Below are 20688 nucleotides of genomic sequence, written 5' to 3' on the forward strand. Positions count from 1 at the left end.
CAGCTTCATAATGTTCTCATGAATATGGAGTTTTAATAAAAAACAACACATTTGCTCCATGTTTTGCATTGCTGAGGTTTATTTAGCAGAGAATACAGAGGGTTTGACAGTAAGACATCACTGAAGTTTCCAAAGACACAAACGGACACAAAACAGAGCCGATGTTAAAAGTCGATGTCATTGGATGGAGGCTGTCATTCACTCTGGTCACACTGCAGAATTGATTTGGCAGTAGTTGTAGCTGCAGGAGGAGTTGAAGCAGCCGCTGCAGTGGAGGTTTGTTTTCACCCTAGGAGACGAGTAAGGAGCTGCAACAGCTGTTGTGTAGACAGTGCTGTGGTGGTGGTGGTGGTAGCCTTCAATACAATGAGAAACATTCATCGTCACATGTAAAGCAGAAAAGTTCCTCTTCATGAGGAATTTCACAGGAACTGACATCCAGGTGTGTTAAATGTTCAGCTCTAGAGGATGAAGAACGCACTCACCTCGTTGGAGTTAGAGCTAGATCGAGCAACTCGTTGGTGCTCCATCTGTGTCTCCGTCTCCGTCTCCGTCTCCTGCAGAAGATCCACAAGTCACATGTTTGATCCTGACTACGTCACACTGTCAGAATAATAGTGATGGTACCAACATATGAGAACACTGGTGCTGATGCTGGGTTTGAGAATGTGACACTCACAGGTTGAGCCAGAGTGAGGCTCAGGAGGCATCCAAGCACAAACGCTACCTTCAGCATGGTTCCAGTGATCGCACCTGAGGAAGAGAACACGATGAAGACTCGCTCACACAGACAGCTCCTCCAGAACATCAGTAAAAGCAGCATCCACCACCCTCACACTGAGACACAGAGACAGAAGATCCATGTCATTACCTTCAGGTGTTCAGAGCTTCAGCAGACTGTCTCTCTGGTGGAGGAGCTTGTTGTAGTGTCGCTCTGAACGTTGAGCTTTTCTTATATACAGTTAGAGGAGCGGAGGTCGTTTCATCAGCGTACGGCATCGTTGGCAAATTTCAGTCGTTGGGAAATCCTCTTCCTCCCCCACAGTTTGAGGTGAGGAAACAGGTAGGCCAGGTAATTATCAGACACACCTGGACGCTGTGATAGTGCAATATATTTAATAATTGATTTTAGATATAGTGCATTGCGGTCGATTGGATTTGTCTCCAATTCTAATCATCTGGAGTCTGACTTGTTTTTTCATCTTAACAGAGCATAAAGCTGCAGGAAGCCCCCAAATTATATGGGCGCTTATAGAAACTGACAAATAATTAGTGATAATCACTCCAAATATTGCCATTGTGCAGAAATCCACCTACTTCATTGAAAGTGTCCATAATCCAGTTTGAAAAATGTCCTTAAATCCTTATTTGGTGCTTTTGCTTTGTCTGTCAGCTGTTCACTGGATCTTACGTCCATGTTTCATTGTCAGATGTGCTCAGATACATGCTGCTGATTTACAGTTTGACTTTGAAACCTCACAGAAAATGATCCACCCATCTTCTTTTTGCTTTCGCATTGTGAGAGTTTTTATGATTAACATTCCTGTCAGTGTTAAAATGCTGAGCAGTGAATGAAGCTGCGCTGAATCCGCTGTGTTCCACCTCGTCACCGTGTGGACGACCAGCTCGTCAGCTGACCTGTGACTCATCTCTGTAACATTCAGCTCTGAAGTAACAGCGACGTGTTGTTTTTCTTCCAGCTCACCGTCTCACATTTTGGGATTTATTGGCGCAACGTATGACAAATTTTGGGATTAAGGAAGTGTATCAGTGTTACGGTTTGTGGCCGAGCAAAAAACAAGGAGTGAACCCAAAGACGCAGACTTTACAAAAGGCAAACAAAATCCAACTACGTTCAAAAATCCCAAAACAAGAAAGCCGCAGGGAAACAGGTACCACAGATACCAGAAACCAGACCAGGAATTACTTCTCTGCTCCCTCCTGCTGTCAGTCACCTGTTTCCTCCTGCCAATCCACCTGCACACCTGTAACCCGCCCACTCATCAAGCTCCTGCAGTAGATACAGATCCTGGTTCTACACTCCAGTGTGGGCCAGATGGTTGACTGTGCCGTCGAGGAATCAGTGTTACAGCCAAGCTCTACGTATTTTCTCCTTTTTGGACACCCCTGGTCAAAATCGTTGGACTGTGGCTACATGAACTCAGCAGAAGGATTCTTTTTGACCTGCTGTCTCATTGTGCATTATATTATAAGATGATGTAAACCTGCGCTGGATTGGTTCAGACTGTTTCACAAATGTAAACGGACATACATTCAACCAGGCATGGCGGTGACATTGACAAATGGGAAATGAGAAATTAAAGTATTAGGATGTGCTCCCTCCCTGATACACTTCCTTAATCCCAAAATTTGTCATACGTTGCGCCAATAAATCCCAAAATGTGAGACGGTGAGCTGGAAGAAAAACAACACGTCGCTGTTACTTCAGAGCTGAATGTTACAGAGATGAGTCACAGGTCAGCTGACGAGCTGGTCGTCCACACGGTGACGAGGTGGAACACAGCGGATTCAGCGCAGCTTCATTCACTGCTCAGCATTTTAACACTGACAGGAATGTTAATCATAAAAACTCTCACAATGCGAAAGCAAAAAGAAGATGGGTGGATCATTTTCTGTGAGGTTTCAAAGTCAAACTGTAAATCAGCAGCATGTATCTGAGCACATCTGACAATGAAACATGGACGTAAGATCCAGTGAACAGCTGACAGACAAAGCAAAAGCACCAAATAAGGATTTAAGGACATTTTTCAAACTGGATTATGGACACTTTCAATGAAGTAGGTGGATTTCTGCACAATGGCAATATTTGGAGTGATTATCACTAATTATTTGTCAGTTTCTATAAGCGCCCATATAATTTGGGGGCTTCCTGCAGCTTTATGCTCTGTTAAGATGAAAAAACAAGTCAGACTCCAGATGATTAGAATTGGAGACAAATCCAATCGACCGCAATGCACTATATCTAAAATCAATTATTAAATATATTGCACTATCACAGCGTCCAGGTGTGTCTGATAATTACCTGGCCTACCTGTTTCCTCACCTCAAACTGTGGGGGAGGAAGAGGATTTCCCAACGACTGAAATTTGCCAACGATGCCGTACGCTGATGAAACGACCTCCGCTCCTCTAACTGTATATAAGAAAAGCTCAACGTTCAGAGCGACACTACAACAAGCTCCTCCACCAGAGAGACAGTCTGCTGAAGCTCTGAACACCTGAAGGTAATGACATGGATCTTCTGTCTCTGTGTCTCAGTGTGAGGGTGGTGGATGCTGCTTTTACTGATGTTCTGGAGGAGCTGTCTGTGTGAGCGAGTCTTCATCGTGTTCTCTTCCTCAGGTGCGATCACTGGAACCATGCTGAAGGTAGCGTTTGTGCTTGGATGCCTCCTGAGCCTCACTCTGGCTCAACCTGTGAGTGTCACATTCTCAAACCCAGCATCAGCACCAGTGTTCTCATATGTTGGTACCATCACTATTATTCTGACAGTGTGACGTAGTCAGGATCAAACATGTGACTTGTGGATCTTCTGCAGATGGAGCACCAACGATTTGCTCGATCTGACTCCAACTCTAACTCAGACTCCAACGAGGTGAGTGCGTTCTTCATCCTCTAGAACTGAACATTTAACACACCTGGATGTCAGTTCCTGTGAAATTCCTCATGAAAGGAACTTTTCTGCTTTACATGTGACGATGAATGTTTCTCATTGTATTGAAGGCTACCACCACCACCACCGCCGCTACAACTACAGTAGCAGGTGCTACAACTACAGCAGCACTGTCTACACAACAACTACTACAGCTGTTGCAGCTCCTTGTTGGTCTCCAAGGGTGAAAACAAACCTCCACTGCAGCGGCTGCTTCAACTCCTCCTGCAGCTACAACTACTGCCAAATCAATTCTGCAGTGTGACCAGAGTGAATGACAGCCTCCATCCAATGACATCGACTTTTAACATCGGCTCTGTTTTGTGTCCGTTTGTCTCTTTGCAAACTTCAGTGATGTCTTACTGTCAAACCCTCTGTATTCTCTGCTAAATAAACCTCAGCAATGCAAAACATGGAGCAAATGTGTTGTTTTTTATTAAAACTCCATATTCATGAGAACATTAATGAAGCTGTATAGAAAGGTGTGGATCGTGGATGGATCAGTTCAACACCTCTGAGACTCAGACGTCAGGACAGCTGAGGAGTTCGTATCTCTGCAGAGAAGAAGGCGTGTGCGGCGCCACCAGAGGCTTGATAAAGGGGAAATGCTAACCCATCGACTCCACATGATTGGCCTGTCTCCTGACAGACGTGGAGCTTCCATGGTTGGTAACACCAAACAGCGCGTCTCAAATTGAGATAATGAGCGAAAAAAGTTTATGTTCATTTAAACACTAGAACTTCTCTTTGGCCTCACTTTGACAGAACCATCAGTGGACGCAGCATCAGGAGCCATAAAAAACAGTTCATGACCACGTCCTAACCGGTAAGACTACCACGAAAAAACTACAGAAAACACAGAAAACACCACCAAATGCATCAAACCATGGAAATCACTTTAGTTTTTGGCCAAAACAAAGAGAAATGAATTTTATTGATTGAATGTTACCTGTGATAAATACTAATAACTAATCAATTGTCTGACAGGTTTAATCAGAGTTCTATTGGCTGCGACAGTAGCAGCACAGAGCAGGTTTGGTAAAAATCCGCTCTGTACTCTCTGTTCCCTCCTGCTGTCAGTCACCTGTTTCCTCCTGTCAATCCACCTGCACACCTGTGACCCGCCCACTCATCAAGCTCCTGCAGTAGATATTAGGTGTGTCCCAATTCAGGGGCTGCATCCTTCGGAGGACCCAGCCTACGCGGTCTCCGGAGGCTGGGTCCTTCGGAGGACCCTCCGTCGGCCGCATCAACTATCGTGAAATGGGACGGTCTAGCCTTCGGAGCATTTCGTGATTGCGTCACGACGTCATAACTTCTTCCCTCCTAACCCGGGAAAAACACACGTACGGGGTGCAGAGATGCGCCCGTACAGCTCCCATCGCTTGTAAGAGGCGCGAAATGTAGCCTATTATACAACTTACAAATTCACCTGATGTGAATATCTTCACAGCTTCGCGTCGGACGGTTCACGCCTCCGCGTCGTCCATTCATTTCTGAAAATGGACACCTCGAAGGGCGTTATCCCGCGTTTACCATGGTCACTTACAAAAGAAATAATATTAAGTCAATTATTAATACGTTAATGTTGTTTTTTTTTTTTTACCGTTAAAATCGACTGAGTGGACTATTTAATATCGCTCGTTGTGACGCGTTGCCAAGGTAACCGGCTCTGGCCACAGAACCTGCAGCTCGGTCGGCTCAACTGTTATATTAGACCTAATCAGTGGAGGGAAGTGACATGATTGCTTAACGTTATGTTACGTGATACAAAGTATCGTTTCAGAGGGCAAGTGCACCTCTTACCGCTCGTGTGTGTCCAGAGGATGATGCCAGATTTTGTTTCAAAGACTCAAAGTCCACAGATAGTTTCCTAAATCATTTTTATTGCAAGAAATATTATCCACCATTCACTCTGATCATTAAATGTGGTTAAAGGAAACTATAAAGTCACTCATGTTTTCTACTGTCTTGCCGTTGTCATAAATAAACTGTGAAATAATGCATGTTCTGAGTTTCTGTTGCCACGGTTACCAACTAGCGTTTGAGCCAGCGCAAAAATTTAGAACAATCAGGCTATTTGACCGGAACTTTTTTATAGTTGTGCTACAACACTTTTTAACGGAGACCTGCAGCCAATCACAATCGAGTATTCACCCAAAATAAGATATTAGTTGACATGCGAGCTTGTAACATTTGTAAGTGAAGAGTTTTAATAAGGCTAACTGTTAACTGAGCTCCTCATATCAACAGGTCGCCATTATTAAAAAAAAACAATCGGTGCGCAAAGCATCTTGGGATATGGGAGGCCGTGAAGGATAGTAGCGACGCATCCTCCAAATACAGGGAAAAGGAGGACGCATTTGTCGGCTGCATTTGGAGGATCCTTCGAATTCGGACGAATTGGGACAGCCTTCGCGCAGCGTTATGACGTAATCGGCCTTCAAATCCATCCTCCGAAGGATGCAGCCCCTGAATTGGGACACAGCTATTGATCCTGGTTCTGCACTCCAGTGTGGGCCAGATGGTTGACTGTGCCGTCGAGGAATCAGTGTTACATCCAAGCTCTGCGTTTGTCAGTGTTTCCCTCCCCGTTTCCTGAACTCATGAATATGGAGTTTTAATAAAAAACAACATATTTGCTCCATGTTTTGCATTGCTGAGGTTTATTTAGCAGAGAATACAGAGGGTTTGACAGTAAGACATCACTGAAGTTTGCAAAGAGACAAACGGACACAAAACAGAGCCGATGTTAAAAGTCGATGTCATTGGATGGAGGCTGTCATTCACTCTGGTCACACTGCAGAATTGATTTGGCAGTAGTTGTAGCTGCAGGAGGAGTTGAAGCAGCCGCTGCAGTGGAAGTTTGTTTTCACCCTTGGAGACCAACAAGGAGCTGCAACAGCTGTAGTAGTTGTTGTGTAGACAGTGCTGCTGTAGTTGTAGCACCTGCTACTGTAGTTGTAGCGGCGGTGGTGGTGGTGGTAGCCTTCAATACAATGAGAAACATTCATCGTCACATGTAAAGCAGAAAAGTTCCTCTTCATGAGGAATTTCACAGGAATTGACATCCAGGTGTGTTAAATGTTCAGTTCTAGAGGATGAAGAACGCACTCACCTCGTTGGAGTCTGAGTTAGAGTTGGAGTCAGATCGAGCAAATCGTTGGTGCTCCATCTGCAGAAGATCCACAAGTCACATGTTTGATCCTGACTACATCACACTGTCAGAATAATAGTGATGGTACCAACATATGAGAACACTGGTGCTGATGCTGGGTTTGAGAATGTGACACTCACAGGTTGAGCCAGAGTGAGGCTCAGGAGGCATCCAAGCACAAACGCTACCTTCAGCATGGTTCCAGTGATCGCACCTGAGGAAGAGAACACGATGAAGACTCGCTCACACAGACAGCTCCTCCAGAACATCAGTAAAAGCAGCATCCACCACCCTCACACTGAGACACAAAGACAGAAGATCCATGTCATTACCTTCAGGTGTTCAGAGCTTCAGCAGACTGTCTCTCTGGTGGAGGAGCTTGTTGTAGTGTCGCTCTGAACGTTGAGCTTTTCTTATATACAGTTAGAGGTCGTTTCATCAGCGTACGGCATCGTTGGCAAATTTCAGTCGTTGGGAAATCCTCTTCCTCCCCCACAGTTTGAGGTGAGGAAACAGGTAGGCCAGGTAATTATCAGACACACCTGGACGCTGTGATAAGTGCAATATATACATTACAGTTAATTGGATTTGCCTCAAATTCTAATCATCTGCAGTTCCAAATTCTGGTTTATAATTTTCAGCATGAAGTTGCCTGAACCCAAAATGAAGAAGGAAAACAATACAGGTGCTTTTAAAACTTTACAAATAATAAAGAAAGAATAAAAGAATATTACTGTAGTGCAGTCATTCAGTTTAAGACTGTAAAAACATTGTTTCACCATTTTTACATGCAAATACAGCAGAATAATGTCCAGAATGACACAATAACTGAGTGTGACTGGATCCTCACTCGTGTTTGTGCCGCCTTCATTCAAAGTGTCTGGATAACACTGTCAATCAATCACTGAAAATGTTAAGGGTTTAAACGTTTCTCTTAAAAATGTGATGTTCAGACACAGATGAGAGATGTTTTGAGGGGTAAATCTAAAAACATGTTGTCCACCTTCCAGCGAATCTGACAGATGTTCAGAAACACTGAGGTGACGCTCTCAGGAGTGATTCATGCAGCTTTACGCTGTTTGTTCACCATACGAGTACTGTTTACCAGGCTGAGTAGAGCAGCTCCTGCTTCGGGCCCCGGCCCCAGCCTGCAGGCTCCCCTGACATCCAAAGAAACTGAGGTTTGCTGTGTTTGGGTCAGATTGGGGTTTTGCTCCATCATTTGGGGACTGGGACACTCGGGATCGGCTCAGTTCTCACCACCTGTGAGGAGTTACTGTTGCTTTCCAGCAGGTGTGGGACAGCTGTCATTCAAACATGTGTGAGATGTTTTCATATTGTCCTCCAGCGAGTTAAACCCCTGTTAGTGTTGAAGATGTTGATAGAAAAGCTGTCATGACATTGTGTTAATGTGGTTTCTGTCTGAGGTCGCGGCCACATCCGTCATACATTTGAAATGGTAAACACGTCTAGACGCTGTGAGCCGGCTGGCGGACGGCTGAGTGTGGTAATCGTACGCTCATGTGCATTCTGTCGAACTGACTCCTCTGTTGTGCAGTACAAGCCATGTCCTGCTAACCGCAAAAAGGACACTGCTGAGGTGTGGAAACCGAGATGATGAAACCATCAGAGCAACGAGACGACACCTTCGTGAACGTTTATGACTGCTGTCATATTGAATCCACATTAAATATACTGCTCGAGGTGTCTTCGTTATGACAGCTTGACACTGAGCAGGACAGCTAATATCAGTCACCAACATGCCGGAGCAGGTCCTATTCTGACACTCGAGGAAACCGTCCAGCTTTGTGTCTTAACGGCACGTTGGCCTCACCAATCCTGAGCGCTGATCCGAGGCAGACCCAAAGTGAACGGAAAGCTGTTCTTCAACCATGTGGGCAACATGCGTGGTTTTTCTTTTTGGTCTCTTTTGAAATGGACTCCTTCGTTCTCCTGGACGGGATCGTTTGGACCTTTGCTGGTGTAGCGAGACCATGTCATCAGCGTTATCGAGCGGTGGATCACGATGAGGCTTCGTCAGCGAGCTGCCTCAGTTTGTAATCCTTTTTCAGTTTGTGTAACGTTGCGCGTGAACTCTTGTTAACTGCATTTCCTGTTTTACTTTGTAGTCGCCTCTTTATGCATTTCTGTCTATGACTTCCTGTCTTTCAGCAGACCACAGTGCCAGTCTACATTGTCGTGTTGCTGCTTGTTGGCATTTTTCAGTCTACCTTGTGTTCTCGGTCTTTGGCTCCTGCTCTTGCTCTGCTCGACCTCAAGTTGATCACGTTTGACCTTCTAGATGTGGAATTTTGCGTGATCCTTGCACCTGAGTCTCTCTGTCGTTTGGGTCGGAGCAGTTTGTCGTTGGTCTGGATCCGCCGGCTTATGTGATTGCATCTTGAAATGGTTTGAATCAGTGAAATCATGGCAATCTTTCTTGAAAAGTTGAATGTTGTCCTTGAGTACACAGATGGACGGAGTCTGTCCTAAGCTGTTATGTGTGGTTGGTTTGACATTGGCTGTCATGAGACATTATCACTGAGTGGTACAGCTTGGTCATTAACGTTGTTGTTTGTGCATTGACATTTCAGCATTATCGCAGGCTCGTAGTGAGGAATGACCTTCCAATGGCTTTTATTTCCATTGCTGCCATTTCTGTTTCGGTTTATATTTCAGTTCATGCTTATGAATCATACAGTACCGAACACGTGTTGCTTCACCTCTGAAGGGTATCAGGTCCTGCTTAGGGCCAGGGCCCCGTCTGGAGCCCTGGCTGACTCCCCTGACATCCAAAGACGCAGAGATCTGCTGTGCTTTGAGTCATTTGGGTTTAATCCATCATTTGGAGTCACCACTTGCACAACGTCATTGTTGTATTCCAGCAGGTTTGTGTCAGTCATCACTGAAATTCAACGTTTCACATGCTGTCTTTGCTTTTCCAACAAATGAACTAAATAAACTCACAAAATGTCAAGCAGGGACACATTCTTACACCTTATTAAAGGAGGGCCTGAGGGTCAAACAAAAGAAAACAATGCAAATGTGTTAATTCAAGTTTCTCTCTTTTACTGAGTTCAGATGAGCTTTTGTGACTCAAAGTGAAACATTTCATCCAAACTGGACAGAAACAGCATAAACCTCAGTGAAACTGTCATGGTTTGTGTCTCCTCTGTTGACATGTTCCACCTCTGTCTCCCTCTCTGTCTGTGCAACCATTTCTGTGATCCACACATTTCTACCCAGCCTCATTAGTGACTCTCAAACATGTGGATTTTAAGAAGAACAAACAGGTTTGGTCCAAGCTTTCCATTTATTTTCATAGAGAACACACTGCTTTTGATTCACATGTTTCATTGAACTGGAATGATGAGCAGGAAAAACACTGTTTCTATTGGTGGAAAGAAGGAGAGACTTCTCAAACTGACAGGAAAGCAAACGTAACAAAACTTAATTCATGTCATTGAATACTGTTTTTAATTCACCTGCTGGCCCTGGTCAAAGGTCTCATTTTATTTTGTAGTAGTAGTAGCTGCGGCAGGGGTCGTGACGACTGTGGTAGTGGTCGTAGCAGCTGTAGTTGTAGTAGCTGCGGTAGTGGTGGTAGGAGCTGTAGTTGTAGTAGTTGTTGCAGCTGCTGCAATAGCAGCCAGTAGCTGTCTGAGAAGATTCTGAAGCTGTGCTGTCGTTTGCTTCAATACAATGAGAAACATTCATCGTCACATATAAAGCAGAAAAGTTCCTCTTCATGAGGAATTTCACAGGAACTGACATCCAGGTGTGTTAAATGTTCAGTTCTAGAGGATGAAGAACGCACTCACCTCGTTGGAGTCTGAGTTAGAGTTGGAGTCAGATCGAGCAAATCGTTGGTGCTCCATCTGCAGAAGATCCACAAGTCACATGTTTGATCCTGACTACGTCACACTGTCAGAATAATAGTGATGGTACCAACATATGAGAACACTGGTGCTGATGCTGGGTTTGAGAATGTGACACTCACAGGTTGAGCCAGAGTGAGGCTCAGGAGGCATCCAAGCACAAACGCTACCTTCAGCATGGTTCCAGTGATCGCACCTGAGGAAGAGAACACGATGAAGACTCGCTCACACCGACAGCTCCTCCAGAACATCAGTAAAAGCAGCATCCACCACCCTCACACTGAGACACAGAGACAGAAGATCCATGTCATTACCTTCAGGTGTTCAGAGCTTCAGCAGACTGTCTCTCTGGTGGAGGAGCTTGTTGTAGTGTCGCTCTGAACGTTGAGCTTTTCTTATATACAGTTAGAGGTCGTTTCATCAGCGTACGGCATCGTTGGCAAATTTCAGTCGTTGGGAAATCCTCTTCCTCCCCCACAGTTTGAGGTGAGGAAACAGGTAGGCCAGGTAATTATCAGACACACCTGGGGAGTATTGTAGAACAGGTATAATTTATTTAACAATTCCTACCACAAGCAATGTGTTTCAGTCAATCAGATTTGTCTCACATGGTAATCCTCTGCTCATTTCTGTTAATGTGAGTTTTCGGTGTTTGGCAGCTTTTAAAGGTCAGCCCGTCTTTTTGCTTTTGGTGTGTGAGTGTGTTTGAATGGCTCGCAGCGAGCAGGCGGCTCAGCTGCCGGACTGTAAAAGTGCTGTGAGGGGACCAGAAAGGTCAAACTGGAAAACACTGTACAAATACCATTTACCAAGAGATGGAGGAAAGTTCTGACTGAGCTAGTTTAGATGAAATGAGAGAAAGGTGCGAACAGAAAATCAGATCATGTGTTGGATGTGACTCTTACGTCATGAAGAGGAGCCATTTTTTAGCTGAGCTGAAGGTTTTGCTGCTGTTGAGTCAGCAGATAAAACAACTATCTGCTCATTCAGACGTCGTTCTGCTCGAGAAAAGTAAAGTTTGGAGGCAAACGACTTTCTATTAGCGGTTGATCCACGACCTCGGTACCAAAGTGCTCCAGATGACTGTGGTTTGGTTTTTGAAGGTTCATAGTTTTGATCGTCCTGTGGATTAACGAGCAGCAAACGTTCAGCGCCGCGGTGCTGAACGTTGACGTTACGGTTGTTTGCTACGTTAACGGCTCGATCTTTCATGTCAGCATAGTCGACAAATTGCAGTCATTAGCAAATCTTCCTTCCATTTCCCCATTTCAAGGTGGACCTCATCATCAGAGACCACGCCGGGCCGTGTGATACGTAGCATCCATCGATTATCTCATGTCAGAGGTAACGTGCTATGGTCCATTGGATTTGTGTAAAATTCAAGTCTAAATATCAGTTTGAGGATAGTCAGAACACGTTATGTTGTGGAGGTCCAGACTCTTTATTCTCCACCCATCTGCATTGGTAAATCAGAAAACAGATGCCACACGTGGGAATACCTGGTTTAATGATTACAAACAGTGACTTAGTGGTCCAGGCCAACACCCAGGGAAGTGTGCATGTCTTTATGGATCCTCTTGTTTTAGGAAATTACTCTCTGCCATTACCTGTAGGCTACTACCCAGAGAGTATGTACAGCACACCCATCCGAAATGGTGTGAAGAGGTTTTCTATTTCCAGTTTTTATTGATTGCTAATCGTTGCTACTGATCGTCAGTGTTGCCATCGTGTACATTTGTTAAGAACGGGGATCAAAGTCAAGACATAACTAAACAATATGTGAAGTAATTGCTGTTTTGCATATAATTAAGTGTGATTAAGATATGTCGTTTTGAGAAATGCGTGGTGTGTCTCAATGTTCCACATCTTATAAAAGCATCGATGTGCGATGGGCCGGGCACACTTGCACAGCACAGGTGAGTCTGACAGTCGGTGACCTGCTCAGACGTCTCGCTGAGGTTCGTTTTCAGAGTTCAGTCTAACATTTACAACGTTTTCTCGCAGGTTCTTGAGAAACGATGCAGCTCTTGTGTGTTGTAGCTTTACTTCTGTCAGCAGTTGCTGCTCAGGTAAGCGTTACTTTGGATGACGAGATTATGTTCTTCGGGTGATCTTAAATTACATCAGAAAACTCTTCTTCTTTGAACCGTTCGTTTCTAATTTTGCTGTTCTCCCTCTATTAATTGTTACCATCTTTAGCGTGGCGACAACGAGCAGGCTGTGACACAAGGCGGAAACATGGGAAAGGTATGTTCACCAGTTACATGTGCAATGTGTAATGTTACTGCATCAAAATGTCTAAAAAGGACTGCACCTATGTTACAGTGTGTATTTTGTTGAGTTGTGCACTTACATTATCCCAAATGTTTCCAACAATGTTCAGAGAAATCTGTGGTTTCATTTCATCTGGTCGCCTGTCAGGAAACATCAAGTCATATTTCAGAGAGCGAAGCCGACCGAACGTGAACTGAACTGAATTTAATCCAGTTCCTCGTCCGTGAACATGATGTCTGTCTGAGGCTGTTTGACAGTGAAGACGACACTTCTCCTGATCCCATGCCTCTTCACATCATCTTCATCAAACTGCATGTCTTGTTTTCACTGTTTTTATGGAGGACCACCTGCAGCAGAGGTTGCAGACTGTGTGTTTCGCTGCGATGACTCGGTCGTTACAGGTGATCAGTGAATCTCTTCTCCTCTGTGGCGCAGAGATTCTTCGGGCTCTGGCCCAGTGGATGGTCGGGACACGGACAGTCATCGAAACCCGAGCGTGGCTGCAGACAGGTATCTACCGCCACCAGATGTCAGTGTCATTCTCATTACAGAATCATTGAACATGTGAGGAAACACTTTCACTCACTGGGTGCTTTACACGCCACAGAGTCAGAGGTGTGTTTTTAGCTGTGGAGAGCGCTCGCAGGCTTCCTGTTTGCCCGCTCAGGCTGATCTCTGTTCAGAAAAAGCTTCTAAATCAGTAAAATTTGCTTTCATGCTCATTTGCTTCATAATGAAGATGATGTGACGATACACAGATGATACGTGTTAGCTTAGCGACCCATGCTTTAAGCTAGCTGCGTCCACCTGTTCAGAAGAACTTTATCAGCGCTGGCGAGCTGAAGTCTGTTTGTTGTACTCAATAAGTGTGAACGTCGGGTGTGATTTCTTTTTCTTTTTACTGTTTTTTATTTTGTCATCTTTCATGTTGTTGTCCTGTTTGTCCGAAAACTTTCTGATTTCATTTCATTTATTTAACAAAGTTAGTCTCCAGTACACGTGTCAGATATGTACCAGATATAGCAAAATGCTAATTTTTAGTATTTATAATTCCTTAATTTGCGCTCTTCTTTTATATGTGTTGTCATTCTCATGTGTATTCTGTATATGTGCAGTATTTATGTGATTTTATGTCTGAATTTGATGCCTTTCTTTCAAGAGGTGCTTTAGATGTGAATTATTGACATAAACATCAAAGATTTCTTCTGCATTATGATGAAATATCATATCCAGTCATTTCTTTCTCGTTTTAGGCGTACCCTGTTTTCAAGGTAAGCCTGCTGTCATCTCTCTATTTGATATCACTACATTTTTAACAGCAACAACAGAAACTCTAACTTTCATGTGTTTTTTTGTGTATTTTCAGGTTGAAAATGTGATATTTCAGGTAAGAAGACGTTGTGTGTTTGCTGTATGTTAACATGACGCGGCTGCACTCAGTGTTACATTTCAAGCAAGCGTGTTTCTTCCATCCACAGTGCTCCAGGCCTGTGAACCTGATCCCGGTAAAAACAGATTCTTATTGATCAAATATTCACTTCATGTTGTCAGTGACTCGTCCTGTGAAATGTTGTGACTCCACTGACCTTCGGCGTGAAACTCTTTCAGGGGTCGAACCTGTTTCTGTTGAGGGTAAGTGACTGAAGAACCAGTGTGAGATGAAGAGTTTCATCACAGTCAAAGAATGAGAAGAAAAACTCAAAGATCAATGAATATTAATGAGTGATAATCTATCCACAGGAGGAAAAATATCATCTTCATCAATTTCCGATTCATGTGGTAAAAACAATCATTTAACATCATTTAATATTTTCATTATTGATCAAAACTAACGACGGTCAATCGACCCACAGTTCCGTGGAAGAGAGCGTCATCGTCGTCACTTGGTATGAAGAGTCTTCTTTTATTTTTTAGCAGTTATTACAGAAAGACAGCGAGTTTGACCTTCACTTGTTTTGCAGGGAGGAAGATTTGAGTCTAAGGAGGATAAGGTACGCTGGCTGTGTGACAAACCTTCATTTCCACCACATATTTAACGACGCGGCTTCGTTTTTTACTCCATCATCTGGTTCACAGATTAGATTTCTGCCTGGTTTCAGCTTTGACTTCATTCTTAAGAGAACAGCAGTGACATTTTTGTTTTTCTTCGTCTCGATTTCAGCAATACGTGAAGCTCTTCTACAACCCCGCTCAGCCGGTAATCTCCTCGCCGTCCACACGACGAAGACGCCGCCTGTGTCTGCTGTACTTCTCATGTTGTCTGTCCTCAATAATCATCCTAATCTGTCTTCTTCCACCTGCAGAACAAAGTCTCTGTTGAGTATGGGCTCATGAGATATGTAAGTACAGACCATTTGTGAGCGTATGGCACCATCTTTGTAGCCTACTGAAAAGTCGTGCTAACCTTCAGAGGCCTTCAGGAAAAAAATGACTGACTTTGTAAAATTCTGAACAAAATGTGAAATTATGTTCGAGGTAAATCATCTTGTGACTGACTCACTGAACACGACGCTTCATCTGGCCTTCACACAGCAATCCGCTGGCACGAGGAGGGCCCGCGCTCTCGGGGCCAGAGGGTATTACTGGAAACCTCAGCCGACTTCAGCAATCAGTTTGTTTCCCAGCGTGAGCGCCGAGGTAAGCTCCAGTGACGCTCCAGCTGTGCTGACATGGACGTTTTATGAAGCTCTGTAGTTCACACTCAGGGACGTGGGAGGTGATCGGACAGCGTCCTGCTTTAAGTTAAAATAAGGACTTCCTGAAAATGGCCAAAGATGGCGGCGCAGTGCTGCGTCTTTCTCTTTAAACACGTTGATCCTCGTTTGACAGAAAGTCGTTCTCAGTGTCACGTGAACAGAAACGCTGGCTGACTCGAAGCTTCTGCCCCGAACAAATCCTCACCTCATGAAGTCGCTCTGCGCTTTCATTCACTTTTATTTCTTTCATTTTCATCTTATTTTTCACTTTTTCTTTGTCTGCTGCTTTTGGACAAACGATGCTTTGAGCACATGCCTCACTGCCTTAAACGTGGCAGCTGCACTGGTGTTTTGTGCACCGAGATGAAATCTGATGTCCAATCACTTCTTTCTCCTTTCAGCGGTATTCTGAGATTTTCAAGGTAAGCCGACCGTCGTCTCTCTGTGTGATGTCAATACACGTTTAACAGCTGGCAAAACTCTCATTTTCTTGTGTTTGTTAATATTTTCAGATCGACAACATGGCGTTTCAGGTAAGATGATGAATAAAATGTGATGTGCGTGTCTGATACGACAGAGCTGCGGCTTCACTCAGTCGTTGTGATGTCATCCACAGAACACCAGTGCCGTGGCCCTGAAGGAGGTAAACCACATGAATTCATCACTGCATTTAAACCTTATTGATCAAATATTCACTTCATGTTGTCACTGACTGATCGTGTGAAATGTTGTGACTCCACTGACCTTCGGCGTGAAACTCCTTCAGAAGGACAACGTGTTTCTGTTGAGGGTAAGTGACCGAAGAACCAGCGTGAGATAAAGAGTTTCATCACAGTTCAAGAATTACACTGATGACTGACAATCTGTCCACAGCAAAGTCAAGGACAGCGGCGTCATCACATGGTATGAAAGTCATTTCACTCTTCGTAGTAACTGTCACAGAATGACAGCGAGTTTGACCTTCGCTTGTTTTTCACCTTCTGGACAATAAGGTGACAAACCTTCATTTCAACCCAACGTTTAAAGACACAGCTTCATTTTCTGCTTCACAGATTGGGTTTCTGCCTGCTTTGAGCTTTGATTTCATTTTTCAGAGCTGATTGTGACTTTTGTCTTCCTCATTTTCAGCCTCGGGACTACGTGAAGCTCATCTACAGCTCCGCTCAGCCGGTAATCTCCTCGCTCTCCACATGACGAACACAACGTCTGTGTCTGCTGCACTTTTCATGCTGTCTGTCCTCAATAATAATCCTAATCTGTCTTTTTCCACGTGCAGAACAAAGTCTCTGTTGAGTATGGGACCACTGAACGTGTAAGTGCAGAGCATGCTGCACCACATTTCTCTCATTAGAATGTGAAACTCTTGCTTCTCTTCATGTGCAGCTGTCGAATCACCAGTGAAAGTGTCAGTCATAGACGTACCATTGACCTGACTGTGATATTATGCATATTATTCAAAATCAGCCTAATAATAAAAAGTCATTTTTAGCACATTTACTGACATTTCTGTGACTTCAGATTGGTCTTGGCAGTTAATTTGAACACCTTTCTTCTGTTCAAGCGCTCATTCGGTGGGCTTTTTTCTGGATAACAATCGAGGACGATGACGGACGGCTACAAAAGGCGAGCGGTTTTAATAAAGTGACACTAATCAAGTTCAATTTCCTGATCATCAGTTTGCTGACTGCTGCTAACAGTCTTTTTTTTAATCTCACACTTTCTTCAGGACACCGGCACCTACGAGCTGCATCCATAACCTTCAATTCTTCTGAGAAATCGCCCATTTCATTCATCCATTTTCCTGTACAAGCTTCTCTTCTGCATATCACAATAAAACTCTCAAACAAATGACTTTGGCGAAGTTTTTATTGGACACGTTATGAAAGCGAGGAGCAGAGTCCTGAAACGAGCGTTTCAGTGTAATGTATAAAGAATCGAGTACAAATGAGTTGCATTGAGAAGAGTCACACACTGGAGGACGTTTGGCCAAACACAGAGACACTGATGCTTGTCTGATCGTCCTCTTCTTGTTGTCTGTGTGAGGTCTAAGGCTCAAACAGGAAGGGGAAGTTGGACTGACCCTGCAGAGACACGAGAAAAGAAACAGCCTCAGATCGTGCTCAGTTAGACGGTGACGTGTCGCAGGAGGCTTTGATGGCCGAGTGTTATTGGATGTGTTCGTACCTCATCGACCCCCGGGCCCGACGTGTCACCGCGAGGATCAGGAGGAACTGTGGTGGACTCTCTGTGTGTCCCCGCCGGCCACATCTGATTGGACAGAACCAAACGAGAACACAGCCGTTAGGATTAACTGGTTTCCATGGTTTTAATGGTGAAACTGGAAAAATGAAGAGCTGATGCCTTTACTCACTTTCTCTGTTTGCACCTTCGGCTGGGAAGCCTGCTGAAAGGGATGGACATGCAGGGAAATTATACTTCAAAAGAATGAAATATGAAGTATTGACTTCATTAACTCTGAGGATCAGCCCCTCCAGGAAACGATGGATGTGCAGCAAACACACAAACAAACAAGCATCACCTGCACAGAACTAACAGCACATCAATCAGATGATGACTGAAAGGAGCTAACGACGCAGAGCAGTGAAACCTGGGAGCTGCAGGAGGTCTCACTGAGCAGCACAGGTGTTTTCCTGTTGCTGCATGTCTCAGACTGAGGTCACATGATCTCAGCAGTCAGTCTAAGCCAGACAAACACTCTGTGGTCAGACACCCGGCGTTGCATCACAGTCACCGCACATGATTCACTCTCTGCGCTGTGTTATTATCATTAAGTCTCGTCATGGTCTGGTGTTTCAGCACTTAACCTGAGTTCAAAGTGCAGAGGGAAGTTGCCGCTTTTCTTATGTTGTTCAGTAAATATGCAGCCGGTGTGCTGAAATGAGCTCAGAGAGAGCAGGACCTGGCCTCCACTCCGTGTCATCCTGCGTTCTCACCTGCAGGGGGAGCTGTGGTCTCTGCGTGGTTCTCTCCAGGGTCTGCTGACCGTTGATGGGCTGCAGCGCGGCGGTGTTCCTCTGCTGAGGGAAGCCGTAAGAGGGCACGAAGTAAGGGAAGCCCTGTGGACGACAGAGTCAGTTCAGATCTGAGGAGAGGCGCTCAGGTTCGCCCACAGGTCAGCGTGTTCCACTTCATACCTGCTGTCTGGGAAACTGAGGGAATCCGTAAGACCCATACTGGAAGTGTGGAAACATCTGAAGCACATTGAAAACAGTTATTCATTTGATTCATATTCATGTGACTGTGAGGAGCCTCACAGCTGATCACAGCACAAACACCGTCTCTGTGTCTCCACGCTGCTCTGCTGTACCTGAACCGGGTTTTGGGCCTGCTGGGGCACATTCGGAGCATTGGGGTCCTGCGGAGGCCCGAGCTGATCTTGCTGTCCGTTGGGGACGAGCAGAGGCGTGAGCTGGTTGCCCTGGGCGGGCAGGAACAGCTGGGGCCCCTGGGGACCGAAGGGGCCGGCCATCTGAGGGTTCAGGTTCACCACCTGCGGAGTGAGCAGCACCTCAGGCTGCTGCTGCTGCAGCACATACTGGGGCAGTAAGGAAGAGGCCTGGAGGGGAGAGGATGCGCGTCAGGTGACAGGCTGTTTCCTTCAGCTCTTTGAATCTGACAGAGAAACGCTCGTAACGTCAGCGCCGATGACCTTCAGTACCTGCGCTTGTCCGAGAGCTGCCAGAGTCAGTCCGTTCAGCCGGAGGACCTGAGCACACCGAAGGGTTGATTCAGTTTGGTGACATCATTCTTAACGACAGCAGACTTTGACTTTACGGAAACAAACGCTCACTGTTTACCTCGTTGCTGTTGCTCGCAAGAATTCCGATCTGCACCTGCAGAACAAGCATGAAAAAAAACACCTTATCTCTGACATTTTAAAATAAAGGACAAATATTTACCTTCTCAGAAAGGCTTTAACGTACCGGAAGAGCAGAGCTCGTCCTGAAGAGACAGACCAACAGAAGGGCAGAGTGGAGCTTCATGATGTCCGACAAGCTCTCTGAAATCCTCCCACACGGTTCACCTCGAGCGGAGTAATAGAACGAGCGTTGAAGTCGGGTTTTTCTCCGGCTCTGCTCTCCGTCTGCCTCCTCAGCTGCTCCACATCCCTTATAAATCCTGTCCATGTGAGTCCGGTCCACTGGCAAACCCTCCAGACAATGTGTGGTCAGCGTGACAGACGTTTCTCATCAGACTCAGACACTTACAGCACGCAGCAGCTCAGTGTGTCATTAGGTGCAAGTCATGTCTCTAAACACCATGACATGATGCGCCGGAGTCGTAACACTCTCTGAATCTGAGCTTAAGGCGTGTGAGCGTTCGCTACAGGTCAGCTCTTCATCCACTGCAGCCCACAACTCAGTGACTTTGAGTTTGAGGGCCTGTGACATGAAGCACGCCGTCCGTCAGCTTTAGGTGAAGTTTGTGTGTGTTGAGGTGCTTCAGGGGTGATCAAGATGTTAAGACGACAGGACTTTTGGCAGGAGCTCGGAGCTTATCATCAGACGTCTGTCACTGGTTGTTCATCCTGTTGTCACTCATGGTGCCATCTTTTTTTTTTTCAGTATTTCAATTTAAAGCTTTTCTTTTAGAGACAAATCGACAAATGAAGTACGAGCATCACTACGATCGCAGAGGAATCTAAATAAATGAACATAAAAGTTAACATGAAAACAACAACAAAGGCTGTCAGGCACTAAGAAGAGACACAAACAACGAGACCAGACGGACACACTGTCCTCTAGACTCGTCTGCATCAGCAGGGCGATGAGAGAATGAGAATACTGAGAGCACGTCAGCAGAATGAAACCTGTTGGAGAGTCCAGTGAGCGATGAGCAGAACCAGAAACCAGCTGACGGATGGGAGGCGTGGATCTCACGTCGGGCAGATTTAGTGTCCTGAAGGCGGTGGACACGAGCGGGTCACAGACAGACTTCTTCAGGCTGCTTCGACTTTCACAGTCGATGCTTCAGGAAAATGACCGAACAA

General features: G+C 45.1%; 2 protein-coding genes and 5 long non-coding RNA genes across 8 annotated transcripts; 3 read left to right on the plus strand and 4 right to left on the minus strand.

Annotated features, from left to right (window-relative positions):
- Positions 1-66: 66 nt before the first annotated feature.
- Positions 67-936, minus strand: LOC143320163 (uncharacterized). The gene is made up of 4 exons (XR_013077125.1): positions 872-936; positions 680-753; positions 486-557; positions 67-356 (listed from the first exon to the last, which is right to left on the minus strand). It is a non-coding gene; the product is annotated as an uncharacterized LOC143320163 (long non-coding RNA).
- Positions 937-3169: 2233 nt separating this feature from the next.
- LOC143320155 (uncharacterized) lies at positions 3170-4082 on the plus strand. Its single transcript, XR_013077123.1, has 4 exons — positions 3170-3244; positions 3363-3436; positions 3559-3615; positions 3744-4082. It is a non-coding gene; the product is annotated as an uncharacterized LOC143320155 (long non-coding RNA).
- Positions 4083-6324: 2242 nt separating this feature from the next.
- On the minus strand, positions 6325-7236 carry LOC143320186 (uncharacterized). The gene is made up of 4 exons (XR_013077129.1): positions 7162-7236; positions 6970-7043; positions 6791-6847; positions 6325-6661 (listed from the first exon to the last, which is right to left on the minus strand). It is a non-coding gene; the product is annotated as an uncharacterized LOC143320186 (long non-coding RNA).
- Positions 7237-10199: 2963 nt separating this feature from the next.
- On the minus strand, positions 10200-11096 carry LOC143318892 (uncharacterized). The gene is made up of 4 exons (XR_013077044.1): positions 11022-11096; positions 10830-10903; positions 10651-10707; positions 10200-10521 (listed from the first exon to the last, which is right to left on the minus strand). It is a non-coding gene; the product is annotated as an uncharacterized LOC143318892 (long non-coding RNA).
- A 1499-nt stretch (positions 11097-12595) lies between these two features.
- LOC143318973 (uncharacterized) lies at positions 12596-14368 on the plus strand. Its single transcript, XR_013077051.1, has 6 exons — positions 12596-12623; positions 12666-12776; positions 12907-12954; positions 13417-13491; positions 14235-14252; positions 14348-14368. It is a non-coding gene; the product is annotated as an uncharacterized LOC143318973 (long non-coding RNA).
- Positions 14369-14462: 94 nt separating this feature from the next.
- LOC143320003 (uncharacterized) lies at positions 14463-17507 on the plus strand. The gene is made up of 17 exons (XM_076729353.1): positions 14463-14486; positions 14590-14613; positions 14722-14760; positions 14835-14867; positions 14943-14972; positions 15143-15178; positions 15285-15320; positions 15514-15618; positions 16079-16099; positions 16190-16210; positions 16294-16320; positions 16444-16467; positions 16551-16580; positions 16806-16847; positions 16954-16989; positions 17239-17300; positions 17404-17507. The coding sequence occupies exons 7-16, from the start codon at positions 15312-15314 to the stop codon at positions 17266-17268; spliced, it is 345 nt and encodes a 114-aa protein (XP_076585468.1). The 5' UTR covers positions 14463-14486; positions 14590-14613; positions 14722-14760; positions 14835-14867; positions 14943-14972; positions 15143-15178; positions 15285-15311; the 3' UTR covers positions 17269-17300; positions 17404-17507.
- Positions 17508-17540: 33 nt separating this feature from the next.
- On the minus strand, positions 17541-19763 carry LOC143320007 (uncharacterized). 2 transcript variants are annotated; one of them, XM_076729362.1, is made up of 9 exons: positions 19622-19763; positions 19496-19531; positions 19357-19404; positions 19006-19254; positions 18833-18889; positions 18632-18754; positions 18049-18078; positions 17862-17945; positions 17541-17758 (listed from the first exon to the last, which is right to left on the minus strand). In XM_076729362.1, the coding sequence occupies exons 1-9, from the start codon at positions 19679-19681 to the stop codon at positions 17723-17725; spliced, it is 723 nt and encodes a 240-aa protein (XP_076585477.1). In that variant the 5' UTR covers positions 19682-19763; the 3' UTR covers positions 17541-17722. The 2 variants fall into 2 exon arrangements, with proteins under 2 accessions (XP_076585477.1, XP_076585476.1); XM_076729361.1 differs by having other exon boundaries at positions 18049-18081.
- Positions 19764-20688: the final 925 nt, after the last annotated feature.

The sequence above is a fragment of the Chaetodon auriga genome, chromosome 4, assembly GCF_051107435.1.
Source record: "Chaetodon auriga isolate fChaAug3 chromosome 4, fChaAug3.hap1, whole genome shotgun sequence".
Taxonomy (NCBI): Eukaryota; Metazoa; Chordata; class Actinopteri; order Chaetodontiformes; family Chaetodontidae; genus Chaetodon; species Chaetodon auriga.